Below are 19,902 nucleotides of genomic sequence, written 5' to 3'. Positions count from 1 at the left end.
CCTCCCCCCCTCCTTCCACACTGTCTCCAGTGTACGTAACTATTTTCATTGCTTTTATGGTCTCCAATCTTTCAGTCTCTACAAAAGAGCATGGACAGTTGGTATATGTGAAGTGGAGACATACAATGTTTTTCATAGCCTGACTTGCTTCACTCAGCAATAAATCTTCCATAAGCATCCACTTTCTATCAAATGTCAGGGAGGGTCTTATTTTTAATTCCTGAATAGTATTTAATGGAGTATACGTGCCACAATTTTTCAATCTACTCATCTGTTTTTGGACATCTGGGTTGGTCCCATGTCTTCGCAATTATGAATAATGCCGCAATAAATACAGCGGTGTAAGCACTTTTCAGACTGATCATTCTACTGTCCTTTGAATAGACACCGAGGAGTGGAACTGTTGGATTATATGATAGTTCTATTTGTAGGTCTTTGAGAAACCTCTATATTGCTTTCCACAGTGGCTGGACCAATTTACAGTCCCAAAAACAGTGTAGGAGAGTTCCCCTTTCACCACAACCCTGCCATTTTTAATCTTCGCCATTCTGGACAGGGGTTGGGTGGTATCTCACTGTAGTTTCTAATCTGCATCTCTCTTATGATGAGGTATGTTGAGCATTTTTTTATATGCTTTTTGGCTGTTTGTATGTCTTCCTTAGATATTTTTCTTCAGCTCATTTTCCCATCTTTTAAGTGGGTTACTCATTTTTTTCCAAGTAAACCTCTTAAGTTTCCCTATGTGTTCTGTTTATCAGTCCCTTATTTGAGGCATAGTTTACAAAAATATTCCCACATTCCGAGAGTTGTCGATTCACACTAATTAGTGTCTCTTGCTGTGCAGAAACTTAATCTGATGTAATCCCACTTGTCTATTTTGGGGATTATTGCCTGTGCTTTGGGGGTCTTGCTTAAGAAGTTTTTGCCTACCCCAATGTCTCCCAGAGTCTCCCTAGTGTTTTCCACCAGTAGTTTTATAGTTTGAAGTCTTAGGTATAGATCTTTGATCTATTTTGTGTTGATTTTTGTTAATGGTGAAAGATGGAGGTGCACTTTCATCTTTTAGCAGGTGGATACCCAGTTTTTCCAGCACCATTTGCTAAAGAGGTGTTCCTTTTCCCACTGGATTGACTGGTACCCTTCTGTCAAATATCAGTTGGCTGTCTATTTTGGGGTTTATTTCTGGGGTCTTTATTTTGTACCATGGGTCCACCTGTCTGTTTTTGTGTTATGTCGTTTTTATTTTCACGGCTTTATAATGTATTTTGGCGTCAGGGAGTGAGATGCTGCCCACTCTACTCTTTTCGTGCAGGATTGCTTTGGCAATTCAAGGTCTTTTAGGATTCCAGACAAATTCTATGATTGTCTTTTCTAGAACTGCCATTTTGATTATATTAATTCTTCCAACCCAGGAACATGGAATGCCCTTCCACTTTTTTTTGTATCATTTTCAACATCTTTTTAAAAGATTTTTCATAGTTTTCCTTCTAAAAGTCTTTGATTTCCCTGGTTAGGTTTATCCCTAGGTATCTTATACCTTTTGTGGCTATGGTAAAACAGATTATTCTCTTCAGTTCTACCTTGGGTAGGTTGTTATTCTTATATAAAAATGCTATCCATTTTTGGATGTTGATTTTCTATCCTGCCACTTCACTGTTTTCATTTATTACTTTGAGCAGTTTTTTCACGGATACCTTAGGCTCTTCTAGTGTATACTGTCATATATCATCTGCAAATAAAGGTATTTTCAATTCTTCTTTTCCTGTTTGAATACCTTTTCTATTATTCTCTTTTCTGACTGCATTGGCTAAAATTTCCAGCACTATATCGAAAATGAGTGGAGAAAAGTACCAGTTTTTAGCAGAAAAAAGCTTTACCTCATTTAGTATAACGTTAGCTATAGGGTTTTCATATGACTTTTATCGTGTTGAGAAATGACCCGTGTATGCCAGTTTTGCTGAGTCTTAATCATGAAGGGATGCTGTGTCTGCCAATTGCTTTCTCTGCAACTACTGAAATGATTGTAATGGTTTTTATCTTTCCTTCTGTTAATACGATGGATTACGCTTATGGTTTTGCACATGTTGAACCAGCCTTGCATCCCTGGAATAAAACCTACCTGGTTGTGATGAATAATGTTTTTTAAATGTTGTTGGATACAATTTGCAAGTATCTTGGTGAGGATTTTTGAGTCTATAGTCACCAGAGATATTGGTCTGCAGTTTTCCACTTTTTTTTTTTTTTTGTTCATGTGCCTATCTGTTTTGGGAATGAGGATGATGGAAGCTTCATAAAATGGGTTTGGAAGGATTCCTTCCTTTTGGATCTTTAGAAATAGTCTGAGTAGTATGCGGCTGGCAGGTGGCATGGTGGCTAACAGTGCTGGACTCCCACATGGCCGACCACAGTTTGAGTCCTGGACCTGGTGGCTTTCTCTCTCTCTCTCTCTCTCTCTGTGTCTCTTTCAGGTCAAATTTCAAAAATAAAGTTAAATGAAATAATTCTTTAAAAACAAATAGTTTGAGTAGAACAGGGGTTAATTCTTTTTGAAAAATTTTGGGAACCAGCAGTTAGCGTAATGGTTATGTCGCTGGACTCCCACGTAGTCGACCACGGTTCGCGTCCTGGACCCGGTGGCTTAAAAGTCACGCCGGGCGCGTGTGCATGCGTGCCCAAGATCCCAAGAGGAGAATGGAGGAGAAGGGATTGCGGCGTGACCATCCCCCTGGGGGGTGATTTCTCGCTTTCTGTCTCTATGTCTCTCTCTGTCTGTCTGGCGAGCGCACGCGCCCTACAGTGAAAATCTCTCCAAAAAAAAAAAAATTTTTGTAGAACTCAGAAGTGAAGCCATTAGGACCTGGGCTTTTCTTTGTTGCAAAGTTACTTATTACTGATTCAATCTCGTTGCTGGTTATGGGTCTATTCAAGCTTTCTACGTAACTCCTGATTCAATCTTGTTAGATTATATGTGCCCAGGAACTTGTCCACCTCATTCAGGTTCTCTTGTTTGTTGGCATACAGTAGCTCATAATATCCTCTAATGATGTTTCGTATTTCTATTGTGTCTGTTGTAATACTGCCTGTTTCATTGCAATTTTGATTTATCCGGTTCCTTTCTCCTTCTTAATCAGTCTAGCTAATGGTGTGTCAATCGTGTTTATCTTTACAAAGAACCAGCTTTTGCTTTCATTTATTTTCTGTATAGTTCATTTATTTTTGCTAGAATCACTGTTACTTCTTTTCTCCTGGCGTTTTTGGTTGTTTTTCCAGTTCCCTGAGGCATGATGCTAGGTTGACTATTTGCCACCTTTCCATCTTTTTCTTACGCGCACTAATTGTTATGGATTCCCCGCTTAGGACAGTTTGTGTGGTGTCCCATAGACTGTGGGAATCCATGTACTCATTATCACTTGTTTCCATAAACCCTTTTATTTTAGTCTGAATTTCTTCAGTAGTTGAGGAATCATTCAGAAGTAGGTTGTTTAGTTTCCATGTATTTGGGTAGTTTTGAGGATTTTTCCTGAAGTTAGTATCAAGTTTAATTCCATCATGGTCAGAGAAGATGCTGGATATGGTTTTGATGCCTTTGAATCTGTAAAGGCTTGATCTGTGTCCTATCATATGGTCAATCTTTGAAAAGGTTCCATGCCAGGGTGAGAAAAACGTGTATTTTGTGAGTTTACGGTGGAAAGTTCTAGAGATGCCTGCCAAGTCCATTTGATTTATGGCATCTATTAGATTCTGGATCTCATTGCTTATTCTTTGTCTAGAAGATCTGTCCGACAGAGATAATGGGGTGGTGAGATCCTCAATGATTTTAGTGTTGCAATCTACTCTCTCTCTTTTTAGCTCTAGCAGTCTTTCTTTCACATATTTAGGAGCTCCTGAGTTCGGTACATAGATATTTAAAAATGTTAAGTCTTCTTGATGAATCAGCCCTTCTACTTTGTCTTTTCTAATAGTTTTTTTTTTTTTTTTTTTTTTTTTTTTTGAGAGGAGCAAAATTACAGGGAATGTGCACTCACCAGAAGACAGAGAGAGACCAGGAGATAGAATGCAAGAAATCACCCCACAGGGGTTATGGACACACCACAATCATTTCTTCTCCATTCTCCTCTTGGGATCTTGGTCACAAATGAACATGTGCCTGGTGTGAGTTTTAAGTTGCCATGTCCAGGACTCAAACTGCAGTCGACTACATGGGAGTCCAGTGACATAACCATTATGCCATCTGCTGGCCTCACTTCTTACAGTTTTTGTCTTCAAGCCTATATTGTTTAAAATTAGTATTGCGACTCTAGCCCTTTTTGATTTCCATGTGCATGGAATACCTTTCTCCAGCCCTTCATTTTCAGTCTACGTATGTCTTTATCCATGAGGTACGTTTCTTGTAGTCAACAGATGGAGGGACTCTGGTTTTGTTTTTGGTTTTGGTTTTGGGTTTGGTTTTGGTTTTGTTTTTTTTTTTTTTTTTAGTTGAATGGCTAGTCTGTGTCTCTTGATCAGAGAATTTAATCCATTAACCTTCAGCATTATTCTCAACATTTCTGGACATGTTCCTATCATTAAGTAAGCCATTTTCTTGGTTGTCTTTTCTTCTCTTTTTTCTGTCTGTCTGACTTTAGTTTTCCTGGTATAGTACTCCCTTCAGAACTTCCTAAAGAGCTGGTCTGGAGTTGGTCAATTCTTTCAGGTTTTGTTTATCTGAGAATGTTTTTATTTTTTCTTCTCATATGAAGGATAATCTTGCCAGGCACAGTAATCTTGATTGAAACTGCCTTTCATTTAACACTTTGAATTTATTTCCCCATTCTTTCCTTGCCTGCATTGTTTCCGACGAGAGGTTTGATGTTAGTCTGATGGGATAACCTCCGTAAGTAACTTGACATTTCTCTTGCCAATTTTAGTATCTTGTCTTTGAATTTGGTTTGGGCCAATCTAGCTATGATATGCTTTTGGCAAGACCTTCTTGGGTGGATTCTAGTTGTGGTACTTTGTATTTCTTTGGTCTGGATATTTGAATGCCTTACTCTAGATTTAGAAAGTTTTCTTCCAAGATTTCATGGATTAGGTTATCATTATTTTCTTCGCCTTCTGGGATACCAATTATCCAGATGTTTGGGTGCTTAATCTAGTATTTCTCGTATATTGTCTTCAATCTTCCTGGTTATTTTCTCAGTCCTTTTGATAAATTTTCCTAGGTCAGAAGTTTTGTCTTCTACATCTGAGATCTGATCTTCTACATGATCTACTCTGCTTTTAATATTTTTTTTTGAGAGGTTTTTCACTATAGGGCGTGTGTGCTCACCAGACAGACAGAGAGAGACATAGAGACAGAAAGCGAGAAATCACCTCCCCGGGGGGATGGTCACGCCGCAATCCCTTCTCCTCCATTCTCCTCTCAGGATCTTGGGCACGCACACACACGCGCCCGGCGTGAGTTTTAAGCCACCGGGTCCAGGACGTGAACCGCGGTCGACTACGTGGGAGTCCAGCGACATAGCCATTATGCTAACTGCTGGTTCCCTGCTTTTAATATTTTTGAGGGAGGTTTTGATTTCCGGTATTACAGTCTTCATCTCTTAACAATTTCATCTGATTATTTTTAATGGTGTCTACTTCTTCTTTCAAATAGTAAAAGGACTTCCTCATCTCCTGGAGCTCACTGTCTCTTTTCTCTTACATCTTCTGGAGTCTGTTGTCTCTTTTCTCTTGCATCTTATTTAGTTTTGTCACCATAAACATTCTGAATTGTTTATCTGACATTTCCATGAGTTCCACAGAATTGTCTATGGATGATGAAGAATTGATGTTTTCCCTTGCGGGAGAGATATTTTCTTGGTTTCTCGTATTTCTTGTGCCTCTACGACGCTTTCTAGTTATCAGGTGAATTATCCATTTCTTCCTAAATTCTTTCAATTAATTCTGAGAGTTCAAAGGTGAGCAGGAGGTGATAGGTGATCTCTCTGCTATTCTATTTCCTTGATACTCACCCAGCAATGTGCAGTGCTGTTTCTGGACTTGGATAATTCAAAGTTCTCCCAGTTTCTTTTTGCTTTATTTATTTTTTATTCTTTAGAACTATTTAACTCCATTAGCCATTATTATTTTTTAATTTGACAAGGAGAGACAGAGAGAGAGAGAAAGGGAAAGGAAGAAAGCAAGTTACTAGATCCAGGACTCGAACCACAGCTGGCTATGTAGGAATCCAGTGCCCTTTTACCACCACGCTGCCTGCCAGCCCCAAAGTCCTCCCAGTTTCTAGAGAACAGGTGTACCTGAGGCTGAGCTGCTGAGCTTCAATTAAGGAAGAAGAAAGGGGTCTGTGTCGCACACTTCAGGTAACACTGAAGTCTGAGGATTCAGAGGCATGTGGCAGGGGTTGAGCGACCATCTCTCCGTAGCTCAATGTCTCTGCTGCTCAGTGTAGCCAGGGCTATCACTTGGGCAGATGTCCAGATGGCGTAGGGAACAGGGAAAGATAGGCTTCTCTAAGTCCCAATTAACACACCTGAGAGTTTAAAGGTGTGTGGGGGAGGGGATGAGCCATGCTTTGCAGAACTCTCTCCCAGCCACAAACAGCTCTCCACGCAGCAAGGCTGAGGTGGATGTTCTGATGGCACAGGGAGCAGGGAAGAAGGGCTTCTCCAAGTCCCAGCTGCAAATGGCTCTCCGTCCTATTTTTTGCTTTTTAATGAAGCTACAAAAAAAGGTCAAGGTCTGGCTTGCAGTTTTTGTTAGACAGTGGTATTCTAAAAGCAGTGATGGATTTCTTCACAAGGAGCAGAAAGCAAAGGTGAGGAGGTCCAAGGAAAACCCCAGCTGACCACAAGGTTCAAGCAGGCAGCACTAGGCAGTCTGCCTACTGCAGCGCACAACCTGCAGCCCAGCCTGCAGCCCCTTCCCACTAAACTGAGGCCCTCCCCTTCCCACCCAGAGCCCTGGTGTCCCACAGGCCCCAAGAGCTCCTGCTGAGAGTTGACAGAAAAGGAAACAGGTCTCTTGGGATCAGCAGTTGACGTAATGGGTATGTCACTGAACTTCCATGTAGTCGACCACGGTTCGAGTCCCAGACCCGGTGGCTTAAACTCACATCGGGTGCTTGTGCATGCATGCTCAAGATCCCAAGAGGAGAATGGAGGAGAACGGATTGCAGCGTGGCCATCCCACCCTGGGGGGTGATTTCTCACTTTCTGTCTCTCTTTCTTTCTGTCTTTTTGGTAAGTGCTGCACCCTATTGCAAACACCTCTCAAGAAAAAAAAAAAAGAAAGAAAGAAAGAAAAGGAAACAGATCTCCATGCCTGGCCACTGTATCCAGCTGTTCCTGTGAAAGCTGCATCTGTAAAACGGGCACGGTCATGCCAATCCTTATGTTTGTTCAGACTCAGAAGAGATCACACATCAAAACGTGCTTGGTGAACTGCCAAGGCCAAGGGGTGATTTGGTGACTGTGTCCATAAAGCAAGGCTTTGGCCCTTGCAACAACCCAGTCATAGTTCAGATCTACAAGGTAGCTGAGCAAGAGTCTGACAGCTGAGAGCCTAGGATTTTTGTTTTGTTTTTCATATTTTGGTAAATGTATTTTTTGGTTTTGTTCTCTGCATACATTCCAGAGAGAGGGAGAGAGAGAGAAACAACCTGCCAGTGGGTCGTGGTCACACCGCAATCCCTTCTCCATGTCAGGATTTGGAGCACACATGCACACACGCCCAGCACATTTTTTCAAGCCATCAGCCCTGGGATTCAAACCTCACAGTCGGCCATGTGGGATCCAGTTCCCTTAATCACCAGGCCCCAGGGCCAGCTCACATCTGTTTCTTACCAATTCCTCATTAGTAAGACAGAGTTTAAAGGCTTATCTCCGTCTCAAATCCTACTGAAGCCAGAGGAGTGAGACCCTTCTGGATTCCGATCCTGAGCCTGTGCTGGGCAGCTTGTCAGCACTCTCTGGCCTCTGGCTGCCCTGCCCAGCTTTAGTCCTGAGCCCTCTCTCGGTGACTCCTCCCTCCCGCTATGCTTACCTTGTAAGGCACTTCTCCGAGCCGCACCACCCTTGCTTGCTTCAGCCACGTGTCCTTGGAGTGCAGGGTGTGCACGCAGTCCCTGCAGGAGACGAAGGACAAGCTTAGTCCGCAGCCCTCCACAGGAAGGAGGACCACAGTGCCCTGAGCCTAGGAGAAAGGAGGGCACAGCTCTGCTGATTGTTCCAGGAGCAGACATTGCTCCTAGAAGACCCAGAGAACCGCACTAAGTAGAAAGCCTATGACCTGGACTGCCTGCCTTTCAGGGGGACACGTCCACTGCCAAACTCTAACTTGCATGGAATTATTCTGTCCCACAGTGAAGGGGTTCCCACTGCAGCCTTCAGGGGGACAAGTAAAAGCCACAGCCTACAGGCCAATTTACCGATTTACTCACCACCAGGTACTAACCACCACAGCAGGTAGGGACAAGGGTCCAGACAAGGGGTGGTGAACCCCCCCAAAAAAATATACAGAAACTGGGACCAGCAGATAGTGTAACGGTTATGTTGCTGCTGGACTCCCACATGGCCGATCACAGGTCAAGTCCCAGACCTGGAGGTTTGAAATTCACACCAGACAAGTGTGCATGTGTGCCCAAAACCCTGAGAGGAGACTGGAGAAGGCATTGCGGTGTGGCCATTGCCCCCACCAAGGGGGGGCGGTGATTTCTCACTGTCTGTCTCTCTGGCACGCACATGTCCCCTATAGCAAAAATCGCTCTTTTAAAAAAAAACAACAAAATAACTACACAGAAACTAATTAGAATGAACTAATAAACTTTTTTTTTTGGAGAGGTTTTTGCTATAGGGCACGTGCACTTTCTATAAAGACAGAGACAGACAGAGAGACAGAAAGCGAAAAATTACCCTCTGGGGGAAGTGGCCACGCCACAATCCCTTCTCCTCCATTCTCCTGTCGGGATCTTGGAGGCACACACATGCACCCGGCGTGAGTTTAAGCCACTAGGTCTGAGACTCGAACCGTGGTCGACTACATGGGAACCCAGCGACATAGCCATCATGCCAAATGCCAGTCCCAAGAATGAGCTAATAAACTACCGTGCAGTCAGGACACATGTTCATAGGGCAGTCCGAGGGTTTCTGACAACCTGTGATCATGGGCCAAGATTCTCTGGCTTCACTCCTTCTAGCATGGCCTCGAGATTCTACTTTCCAGCAAAGCTCAAGCCCTGCCCTAATCAAGCATTCTTTAACAGGGCACATCCGTCTCTTCCTTGGCTTGCACCCCTGAACTCTGCCCAGACAGAGGGGCTCCAAGAAGCCAGGGCACACAGCTCCTTCTAGTGCAGCCCTCAGGCCCTCGCCTCCCGGGCAGCCAGAGGCTGAATTTCAGCACAGTGGACAGGGATCGAGTCCTGTCCGAGCCCCCTCTCAGCTGGGTAACCTGGACAGGTCACTGTACCTCCTAGGCCTCAGTCTCCTCACTCATCCGTCAGTGATAATGACCTGTGCCCTTTCCACCTCACGCGGTTGGCGGGAGGATCAGACACCTGCCAAGTGCCGGAGCTGCACTTCTCTGTCAGACATGGCTCTGTTAGCCAAGAGCTCCACCCCACTGGAGGCTGCACGTCTTTGTTGCCAAAAGGAGTAATTGCGTCATGGTCCTTGGAGAGGGGCAGAAAAGGCCAGGGGCAGAGGAGCTGCCAGGCAAGCGTCATCCGGGCATTCCAAAGGAAAAGAGCGGGGCGGTGCACACAGGCCTCAGAATAAAGGTCAGCCTCTAACCACTTCACACCCACCGGAATTTGACTGTTACTAACCCGGGAAGTAACAAGTGCTGGTGGAGAGGCAGAGACGCTGTACCCCCCGGGCCTTGCTGACGGGGAACGGAAAATGTTTCCACTGCTAATGAAACAGCACGGCAGTTTGTCAAAGAATGGGGCCTTGCTGATGGGGAACGTAAAATGTTTCCACTGCCAATGAAACAGCACGGCAGTTTGTCAAAGAATGAAACGCAGAACTATCAAGGAATTCTGCAATCTCACCTGTGCTTATACACCCAAAAGGACTGAAAGCAGGATCTTGAAGATAAATACATAGGTACACCTAAGTTTAAACCAGCATTACCAGGGCCAGCAGGTGGTTATAGGTGTTGGGACTTCCACATGGCTGACCACAGTTCAAGTCCTGGACCTGGCACCTTGAAAAATGACACCGTGAGCATGTGTGTGCATGCCCGAAATCCCAAGGGAAGGGACTGCGGTGTGACCACTGCTCCCAAGGGGTGACTTCTGTCTCCCTCTCACTGTCTCTCTCTCTCTGGTGAGCACATGCCCTATGGCAAAACCCTTAAAAAAGAAACAGAAACAAAACAAAGAAAAACCCAGCATTACTCATTATTCTCAACGCCCAGCGATTATCAGCAAATGAATGGTAAGTCAAATGCAGTGTGTCCATAAACGCAACATCACTCAGCCTCAGCAGGGAGGGAACTCTGACACCTGCTACGACATGGATGGACTTTGAAGACGTCATGCTAAAGAAAAGCCAGTCAAGGGACTACAAATACCGAATGATTGCACTCACGAGGGACACCTACTTGGTCAGATTCAGAGAGACAGAGAGCAGAAGGCTGGCAGAGGAGGTAATAGGGAGCTGCTGTCTAACAGGCGGAGATTCAGTTTGGGAAGATGGAAAGAGTTCTGGAGACTGGGGTGGTGACGGCCACACAACATGAATATCCTCAATGGCACTGAGCTCTGCCTTTAAAAACGGCTACCACAGGGACCAGCAGTTAGCATAATGGCTATGTCGCTGGACTCCCATGGAGCCGACTGCAGTTTGAGTCCTGGTGGCTTAAACTCACGCCGGGCGCGTGTGCGTGCGTGCCCAAGATCCCGAGAGGAGAATGGAGGAGAAGGGATTGCGGTGTGGCCATCCCTCCTGGGGGGTGATTTCTCACTTTCTGTCTCTCTGTCTTTCTGGAGACCTCACGAACCCTATAGCAAACCCCCCCCCCAAAATGGCTACCACAGTCAACCTCACGTCTCAGCACATGAATAAGTAAACGTGCAGCTCTAAGGCTTTCTTCTATCACTGCCATAGTCCCTCAGACCACGCCAGCTCTCTTTTCCCCAAACTTCCTCTCCCCCGACTGCTGTGTGCTCGCACTTGAGGAAGGCTCTACCTGGGCCAGGCCCTTGCTGCCCGACTGTTGGGTGCTCGGGTCCCAGGGCAGCCAAGCCCCTGCCCCTGACCAGGGCAGGATGCGCCCTGACACGGAAGACAAGCTCTCAGAGGATCTGCACAACGAGCATATAGGCAGGAAGTCGTCCCCTCAGGGGACTCAAACCACCTCCTCTCATGCGGGTTTCCCCTTCATTTCCTTTGCTTTTTTTCTTCTTTTTTTAGGTTTTTGTCATAGGGGATGTGTGCTCACCAGAGAGAGACGGTGAGAGGGAAAGTGAGAAATCACCCCCTCAGAGTAGATGGCCACACCACAATCCCTTCTCTATAATCTTCTCAGGACTTTGGGCATGTACGCACATGCACTCGAGTGTGATTTGCAAGCCACTGGGCCCAGGACTTGAACCGCGGCTGAGCACTTGGGAATCCAGCCACCTTCACCACCATGCCACTTGCTGGCTCCTCATTTAAACTTTCATGATCAAATCCTTGATTCTTTTCCTCTGTATGTTTTAAACTTATACTTGGATATGCTTATTGTCCCACTTTTTTTTTTTTCTTTTGGAGAGGTTTTTGCTATAGGGCGCGTGCACTCGCCAGAAAGAGACAGAGAGACAGAAAGCCAGAAATCACCCCCCAGGGAGAATGGCCACGCCACAATCCCTTCTCCTCCATTCTCCTCTTGGGATCTTGGGCACGCATGCACACGCGCCTGGTGTGAGTTTAAGCCACCGGGTCCGGGACTCAAACCGTGGTCAGCTACATGGGAGTCCAGCGACACAGCCATTACGCTAACGGCTGGTCCCTGCCCACTTTCAATCTTATTTGTCCTATGTCTAACTTTATTTCCCTCCACAACCTTTTTCTCTGCTCATCTTTTATTCTTTAATTCTCAAGGTTTCATCCCTTCTACACACACACACACACACACACACACACACACACACACACAGAGCAGCTCATGCTGAGAATGCGGTTAAGCAAAAAGATGAGTTGACATCACCAGCCCTTTGTCCAGGAAGAAGGTTCCTAACCCCAGATCATCAGGAAACCCAAGAGGCTGCCCGGGCCACGTCGCGCACCTAGAGTAGACAGCTTCTCCACGACAGTATCCCAGGATCGCGGCCGTCTCGGGGTAGATGGCCTCGTACTTCAGGAGATGCCGCTTCAGGGCGTACAGAGGGTGGTTCTTGTACAAGCCGATGGCAGTGGGCAAAGGCTGGTCCAGGTGCTTCGCCTGAAACTGCAAGGGCCAGACAAGCAGTGGTGAGCGCGCTGCTCAGAGGAGGGCTGACAGCTCGGGTAAAGGGCCCTTGGGCTGGATTTTTTCTTTTTCTTTCTTTTTTTTTTTTTGAGAGGTTTTTGCTATAGGGCGCATGTGCTCGCCAGAAAGACAGAGAGACAGAGATACAGAAAGTGAGAAATCAACCCCGGTGGGGATGGTCACGCCATCCCTTCTCCTCTTGGGATCTTGGGCGCACACGCACACGCACCCGGCGTGAGTTTAAGCCACTGGGTCCAGGATGCGAACCACGGTCGACTACGTGGGAGTCCAGCAACATAGCCATTACACTAACTGCTGGTCTCTTTTTCTTTTTTTTTTTTATGAGAGATTTTTGCTAGAGCGCATGCACCCACCAGAGAGACAGAAAGATGGAAAGTGAGAAATTACCCCCTGGGTAGACAGTCATGCTACAATTCCTCCTCCTCCATTCTCCTCTTGGGATTTTGGGCACGCACACACATGCGCCCAGCATGAGTTTTAAGCCACCAGATCTGGGACTTGAACCACAATCAACTACATGGAGCCCAGCATTGTAACCATTACACCATCTGCTGGTCCCAGGACTAACTTGTTTTGACAACAGATGCTATGGCTCGGTTCCATGACCATGGATGACTTCATATGCAGACTTTAGATGAACTGAAACCTACTAAGCACCGAATAATTCTGTGGCCTGTGGCAACTCCGAAAAGTCATCTAACCTATCCTTAGATACCCTTCCAGTCCTTAGATACGTTAGCCAATCCCAACAGGATCGGGCCTGCTGTGCTTGAGCCCTCTTCCTGTGTCAGGCTTGGCTCTGGAACTGAGGACAGGGCTGAGTTGGTTGAGGAGCGCCTGCTTCTCAACAGCCTGGAGTGTGTCCTCATTCCAAGTCCCTCCTCCCAGGACTCAAGCGTTCTGCGTGTGTGCGGCACGTCTGTATCACGCGGCACGTCTGTATCACGCCCATGCGTGCAAAAGGGGATGTGATGTATTGATGAGAGAGTGTTTCACTGGGCCTCATTTACATGATTTGCAGCAATTACTTTAAAGCTCCAAATGTGTAGTACGTGGCATGAAAGCCACGGAGACCTGTGTTCAAACACCAAGTCACAGCTCTGCAACGTTCTAGCAACAAACTCAAGGCACTGGTGACCCAACTTCGCAGTGCTGTTGTGATAACTAAACGAGCTGACTTACTAAAAACACCCACTAGGGGGCTGTCTACGTAAGAGGTGCTCAAAGGCAGGGGACTGTACACCTGGATTGAGCCTCCAGCTCCCGGCAGGCGGGTCCTCACCTCCAAGTCTTCCTTCTTCTCTCTCTCCACAAACGGGCTCTGGTACGGCCTCAGGGTTTCGGCCCACCATTCGGCATCGACCCGGCACTTGCGGGTGGCTGTCATCCAGGCCGGGTCGTACCTCTGTGTGACATCTCGGACCCAGCCGTCGCTGTCGATCCCTACCACGTAGGTCACGGGCTTGGTGGCGTACCTGTAGCAGGTCAGAGGCTGGCCCAGCACCCCATGCACACAGTCTACACACAGCCACTTCTCGTCCCGCTCGCAGAACACCTCCAGCCACTGGTCCACGCCGGCGGCCTTCTTGCTTTCTGCCTCCTCGCTGTCTTTGGAAGTTTTCTTGCCTTTCTTGCTGCTTGAAGAGCTGGGGCACGCTGCTGGGGAGCCTGGGGGCTTCCGGCGGCCTCCACCGGGGGTCTTGGGGTCACTCTTGGCTCCAGCCTTTGTTCTCTGAGAAGCGGGAGCTTTCCTCCGCCGTGAGAGGCTGGGTTCAGAATCTTCATCAGAGGGCGGGTGGGCTTCCCCGCTGGAGGGCTCGAAGTCCGAGCTGCTGCCGGCCTCGTCACTCCCACTCTCCTCCTTGTAAGATACCCTGGGCGCCAACCGCCGGCCACGGGCACGCGGGCGCCTCAGGGCTTCCTCCTCCTGCCTGCCCTGCTGGCCCTCATCCTCCTCCGAACTCGAGGAAGGCCCGCTCCGTTTCTTCCTCCCCGCTGCGGCCTTGCTCCTCTTCCCTCGGGCAGCTGGCTCGCCAGTGCCCTCCGAAGACGCTTTCTCTTCCTTGGTTCCTTTACTGATCTTCGCTTTGCTGTGACTTTCTGAAACTTGGCTGGAAGTTTCTGGAGAGCCTCCAGGGTCTTCCGTGGCTCTTTTATTGGAAGCTTTCTTTCCCTGAAACAAAGAAATGTTGATATTGTTTTTCTTTTATTTTTTCTTTTTAAGAGATTTTTGCTATAGGCGTGCACACTCGCCAAGAGACAGACAAAGAGACAGAAAGTGAGAAATCACGCCCCGGGAGGGTGGTCACGCCCCAACGCCTTCTCCTCCACTCTCCTTTCAGGAATTTGGGTACACACACGCACCTGGCATGAGTTTCAAGCTGCTGTGTCTGGGGACTGGAACCACAGAGTCGACCATGCAGGAGTCTAGCACCTTAGCTACTATACTACCTGCTGGCCCCGTTGTTTTTCTTTGTTACTAGAAAGCTAGAGATCCTGCAACCTATCAGGAGAGAACAGCATGCCAAAGTCTCCAGTGCCCAGGCACCGGTTAATCGGCTGTCCATCACGGCTATGACGTGTGGGCTAAAGCCTGTAGCACCGCAGAAAAGGCACAGGAGAAACTGTTTTCACTCAAGTTACAGAACAGAGGAAAGAGCATGGGATCTAAAAACAGACAAACTTGGGCTCAAATTCCAGTTCTGCTTTTGTTTTCACCATAGGGCACGTGTACTTGCCTCAGAAGACATAGAGAAAGTGAGAGATCACCCCTCCCGGGAGGATGTCCACACTGCAATCCCTTCTCCATTCTCTCAGGATTTTGGACATGCACGCACATGTGCCCGGTGTGTCTTTTAAGACGTCAAGTCTGAGACTCGAACCATGGAGCTGGCCATGTGGGACCCAGTGCCTTAACGTCCATACCCCTGCTAGCTCCAGTTCCGTCTCTTATTCATTGTGATGCAGGTAAATTAGTTTAACCCCTGAGCCAAAGTTTACTCAGCAATTAAGACTCACCTTGCACATGTGCACATCATAAACAAACATTTGGACTTAATATAGTTGTAGTCTTGGAACCAGCAGTTGGTGTAATGGCTATGTCGCTGGACTCCCACACAGTTGACCGTGGTTCGAATCCCGGACCCTCTGGCCTAAACTCACACCGGGTGCGTGTGCGTGTGTGCCCAAGATCCCAAGAGGAGACTGGAGGAGAAGGAACTGAGGCATGGCCATCTCCCCTGGGGGGTGATTTCTCGCTTTCCGTCTCTCTGTCTTTCTGTCAAGCGTTAGCACCCTACCGCAAAAACCTCTCTCAAAAAAAAAATTCAATTATAATCTTAAAAATATAGAAACCACCAAAATTAGGCTGCAGACAGCCACCACCTCAGTGAGGACAGCATCCCGTCTCTTGCTTTGGAACGTCTGAAAACGCATCATGTTCTTAACCCACAGCCGACCACGCTGTTCATGAAGACGAATGTCATTCCACACGCCTTGCAGGCCAGACGCGGAAGCACTGCACGGCCAGAGGGAGCCCACCCTGCCCGGTCCTCCCTACCACGGGGTGTGCGAGGCAGGCTCCTGAGAACCCACCTCCACGAAGGCCAGCGCTTAAAACAGAAGGAAGACTGATTTTTCTCATTCTGTCTGACCAACTCCCCCCTTCCTCTGGCAGTCCTAAGAGCCTGACCTTTGCTGTGGATGACTTCAAGGGAATGGGCTGTAGAGACAAGACCAGGCGGGTCAGGAGCTGCAGAGCCCGGAGAATCAGCAAAAATATCTGTGATGAAGAAGAAGACACGTTTATCTGACAGAAATCATGAAGGGCCTAGTTGGTTCAACGTTCTTTGTTTATGACAGGAAAAAGCTGGGAACGATCAAACTGTCAGGCCACAGGAGATCGGAACCCTCAACACCACTGAAAACAAGGTTTCAGAGATCTATTTATATAGAAAAATGGGAAAGTGTCCACCATATAATAAGGAAAAAAGTTTTTCTTAAAATAAATGTACACTGGGAACCAGCAGTTAGCGTAATGGCTATGTCGCTGGACTCCCACGTAGTCGACCGCGGTTCGCGTCCCGGACCCGGTGGCTTAGAACTCACGCTGGGCGCGTGTGCGTGCGTGCCCAAGATCCCAAAAGGAGAATGGAGGAGAAGGGATTGCAACGTGGCCATCCCTCCTGGGGGGTGAGTTCTCGTTTTTTGTCTCTCTGTCTCTGTCTCTGGCGAGCGCACGCGCCCTATAGCGAAAACCTCTCCAAAAAAAAAATGTATACTGTGGGGCCAGCAGGTGGCGTGGTGGCTACGGCGCTGGATCTCAAAGGGCCAGTTCTGCAGTTAAGCGTCCTGGACTCTGTGTGTTTTCCACGCTGGGCGTGTGTGTGCGCTCAAAATCCCAAGAGGAGAATAAAGGCGAAGGGACTGTGACACAGCCATCCTCCCCGGGGTGATCTCACTCTCTTTCTCTCTGGTGAGCATGCTCGCCCTATGGCAAACAACTTAAAAAAAAAAAAAAGAACAAAAAAAAACCCTTAAGTACTGTGATCACACTTTTGTAAGAAAAAAATATATAAATATAATATACATGTGTGTATATATTTATATATATTTAAAGAATTATTTAACTTCACTTATTTTAATTTGACCAGAGAGGGACAGAGTGAGAGAGAGAGAGAGAGAGGGAGAGAGAGAGAGAGAGAGAAAGAGAGAAAGCAAGCTGCCAGGTCCGGGACTCAAACAGTGGTCATCCGTGTAGGAGTCCAGTACCCTTAACCACCACGCACCTGCCAGCCTCCACACATGTATATTTTTAAAAGGATCCACATACTACTGGTTACCGGTGCTCACAGGATCTCTCTCCTGCTCATCTATCTCCTCAATGCTCTGTACTCTACAACTGTTGTGTTTGTAATTAAATAAATAAAACATCACTTTGGGAAGAAAACGTAGGACGTGCCGGTATCAACAGATCACCCAAGTGCGTGCCCTGCTTCCATTTTTCCAGCACCGAATTGTTCAACTGGAGGCTGAGACTCTAAACTGCTGCTGACTTGTGAGGACAGGAGCCTCCTGGGGGTAGGGAGCCTCCAAAACACAAGAGGGTTGCTGCTCTCGAGGAGTGTCTTCCCACACAGGTCTCCAGGCCCCAGGGCTTCTCATCCACTATTCGAACACCCTAATGACCACGTTTCCTGAGAAGCTATGTCATGCTGAGAAACATAACTACTCATATTTGGCCTGTTTCTTCTGGGGTTAAAAGCTCTAAAAGTGGGGACTGGCAGGTGGCATAGTGCTAAGGGGCACTGGACTCCCACATGGCCAACTGTGGTTTGAGTCCTGGCAGCTTGCTTTCTCACTTTCTCTCTCTCTCTCTGGTCAAATTAAAATAAATAAATAAATGAATAAATAAATGAATGAATAAGATTAAATAAAATCTTTTTTTTTTTTGGAGACTTTTTGCTATAGAGTACATACGCTCATCAGAAAGACAGAGAGACACAGAGAGACAGAAAGCGAGAGATCACCCCCCAGGGGAGATGGCCACGCCACAAACCCTCCTCTTCCATTCTCCTCTCGGGATCCTGGGCACACACACACACACACACCCCCACCGGGTCCGGGACTGAAACCGTGGTTGACTACATGGGAGTTCAGCGACATAGCCATTACATCATCTGCTGATCCCTAAATAAAATAATTCTTATAAAAAAAGAAAAAGCTTCAAAAGTGTTAGGCTGGCCCCACAGCTGAGTGGCTAAGGGAGCCAAATGGCTGATCACAGTTCAAATCCTAAGAGGAAGGAGAAATGGAGGATTGCGGCAGAGCCACACTCATGTATGAGGGGAGGAATTTCTCCCTCTCACCCTCTCTCTTTCTCTCTGGGAAGCAGATACACACTCTGGCAATGCAAAAAAGCAAAAACTTGCAGGGTCACGGTCAGGGAAGTCGAGAAACCGACACAGGTTGGAGGATAATAGACACGCGTCAACTAAATGCAATACATGGTCTCCTGCGTCGGCTCCTGAACAGGAAAAGGGCCTGGGTGGAAGCACGGAGAGCATCTCTGTGCTGTCAGGAGTTTACGTTAGAGTACTGCACCGGGACAAACCCCCTGGCCCACAGCACGGCACCGGAGCACAGGCCTGGAGTCTGGATGCCTGAGTATTCGCCACCACCTCGAAGACGTAAAGACACTTTTCTGCAAGGAAAAGTCCAGGGCCAGACGGCTTCATGGTGAATTCCATCAAACATGGAAAGGAAAATGAACGCCAGGTGGGCCCCGTAGTCTGTGGTTGACGGGACCGGATCCCACCTGGCTGACCACATGGTTCAAATCCTGGCTCTTGTGGCTTAAAAAAACATGTTGGGCACAACTTTGTGTGTTTCCCAAATCCTGACAGGATGGAGGAATGAAGGACAAGGCTATTGTTTACAGCTAACTGACTTCTGATAAAGGGCCCAAGACTATTCAAGGCCCAATTAAAAAAAACAAAAAGTTCCTTCAACAAATAGTGAAAATAAAACAACACAACAAATAGCTGAAAGAATAGTCTTTTTAAAAAATTATTTATTTATTTGCTATTATTATTTTAATTTGACCAAAGAGACAGAGAGAGAGAGAGAGAGAGAAAAGGGGAAAGTGAGAAAGCAAGCCACTAGGTTTGGGACTCGAACTGTGGTCGGCCATATGGGAGTCCAGCACCTTAACCACCACACCACCTGCTGGTCCCAAAAGAATAGTCTTTTGGGGCTGGCCCCATAGTACAGTGGATAAGGGAGACAGATCCCACATGGCAAACGGCAGTTCAAATCCTGGCCCCAGGAGCCTGAAAACATGCCAGGTGCATGTACACACATACCCAAAATCCCAACGGGATGGGGAAATGAATGAAACTGCAGCATGACCACACTCCATTGGGGGATGCTTTCTCTCGCTCGCTCTCTCTCTCTGTCTCTGTCTCTCTCGCTCAGATAAAAAGTGTATGCAACTCTTGGCAACATAAAAAGTATAAAAAATTGGGAACCAGCAGTTAGTGTAATGGCTATGTCGCTGGACTCCCACGTAGTCGACCGCGGTTCGCGGCCCGGACCCAGTGGCTTAAACTCACGCCGGGCACGTGTGCGTGCGTGCCCAAGATCCCGAGAGGAGAATGGAGGAGAAGGGACTGCGGTGTGGCCATCCCCCTTGGGGGGGGATTTCTCTTTCTATCTCTCTGTCTCTCTCTGTCTGGCGAGCGCACGCGCCATATAGCAAAAACCTCTCCAAAAATAAAAAAATTATATATAAAAAATTATGATCCCATTTTTGTTTTAAACCAACAGGCCCAACCATGGCAGGACACACTGGAACTGCAGCTTGGCAGGCTGGGACCACACCAGCCAGTGGGAAGCCTGGTTCAGTTCCCCGCCTACCCAAGAAGATAGCAAGGGGGCGTATGACTG

General features: G+C 47.2%; 1 protein-coding gene across 1 annotated transcript in view; it reads right to left on the bottom strand.

Annotated features, from left to right (window-relative positions):
• The window catches only part of XPC (XPC complex subunit, DNA damage recognition and repair factor), a gene marked incomplete at its 5' end in the record, with an annotated part of 40,633 nt that overhangs the window by 6,655 nt on the left and 14,076 nt on the right, over positions 1–19,902 (bottom strand). Inside the window, 4 exon segments of the mRNA XM_014592485.1 lie at positions 8,023–8,104; positions 12,254–12,414; positions 13,739–14,629; positions 16,148–16,237. Coding sequence (XP_014447971.1) covers positions 8,023–8,104; positions 12,254–12,414; positions 13,739–14,629; positions 16,148–16,237 — 1,224 coding nt within the window.

This window comes from Tupaia chinensis, unplaced genomic scaffold, assembly GCF_000334495.1.
Source record: "Tupaia chinensis unplaced genomic scaffold, TupChi_1.0 Scaffold000704_1, whole genome shotgun sequence".
NCBI lineage: Eukaryota > Metazoa > Chordata > Mammalia > Scandentia > Tupaiidae > Tupaia > Tupaia belangeri.
Note: the sequence above shows the minus strand (reverse complement) of the source record. Positions and strands in the feature narration are given on the sequence as shown.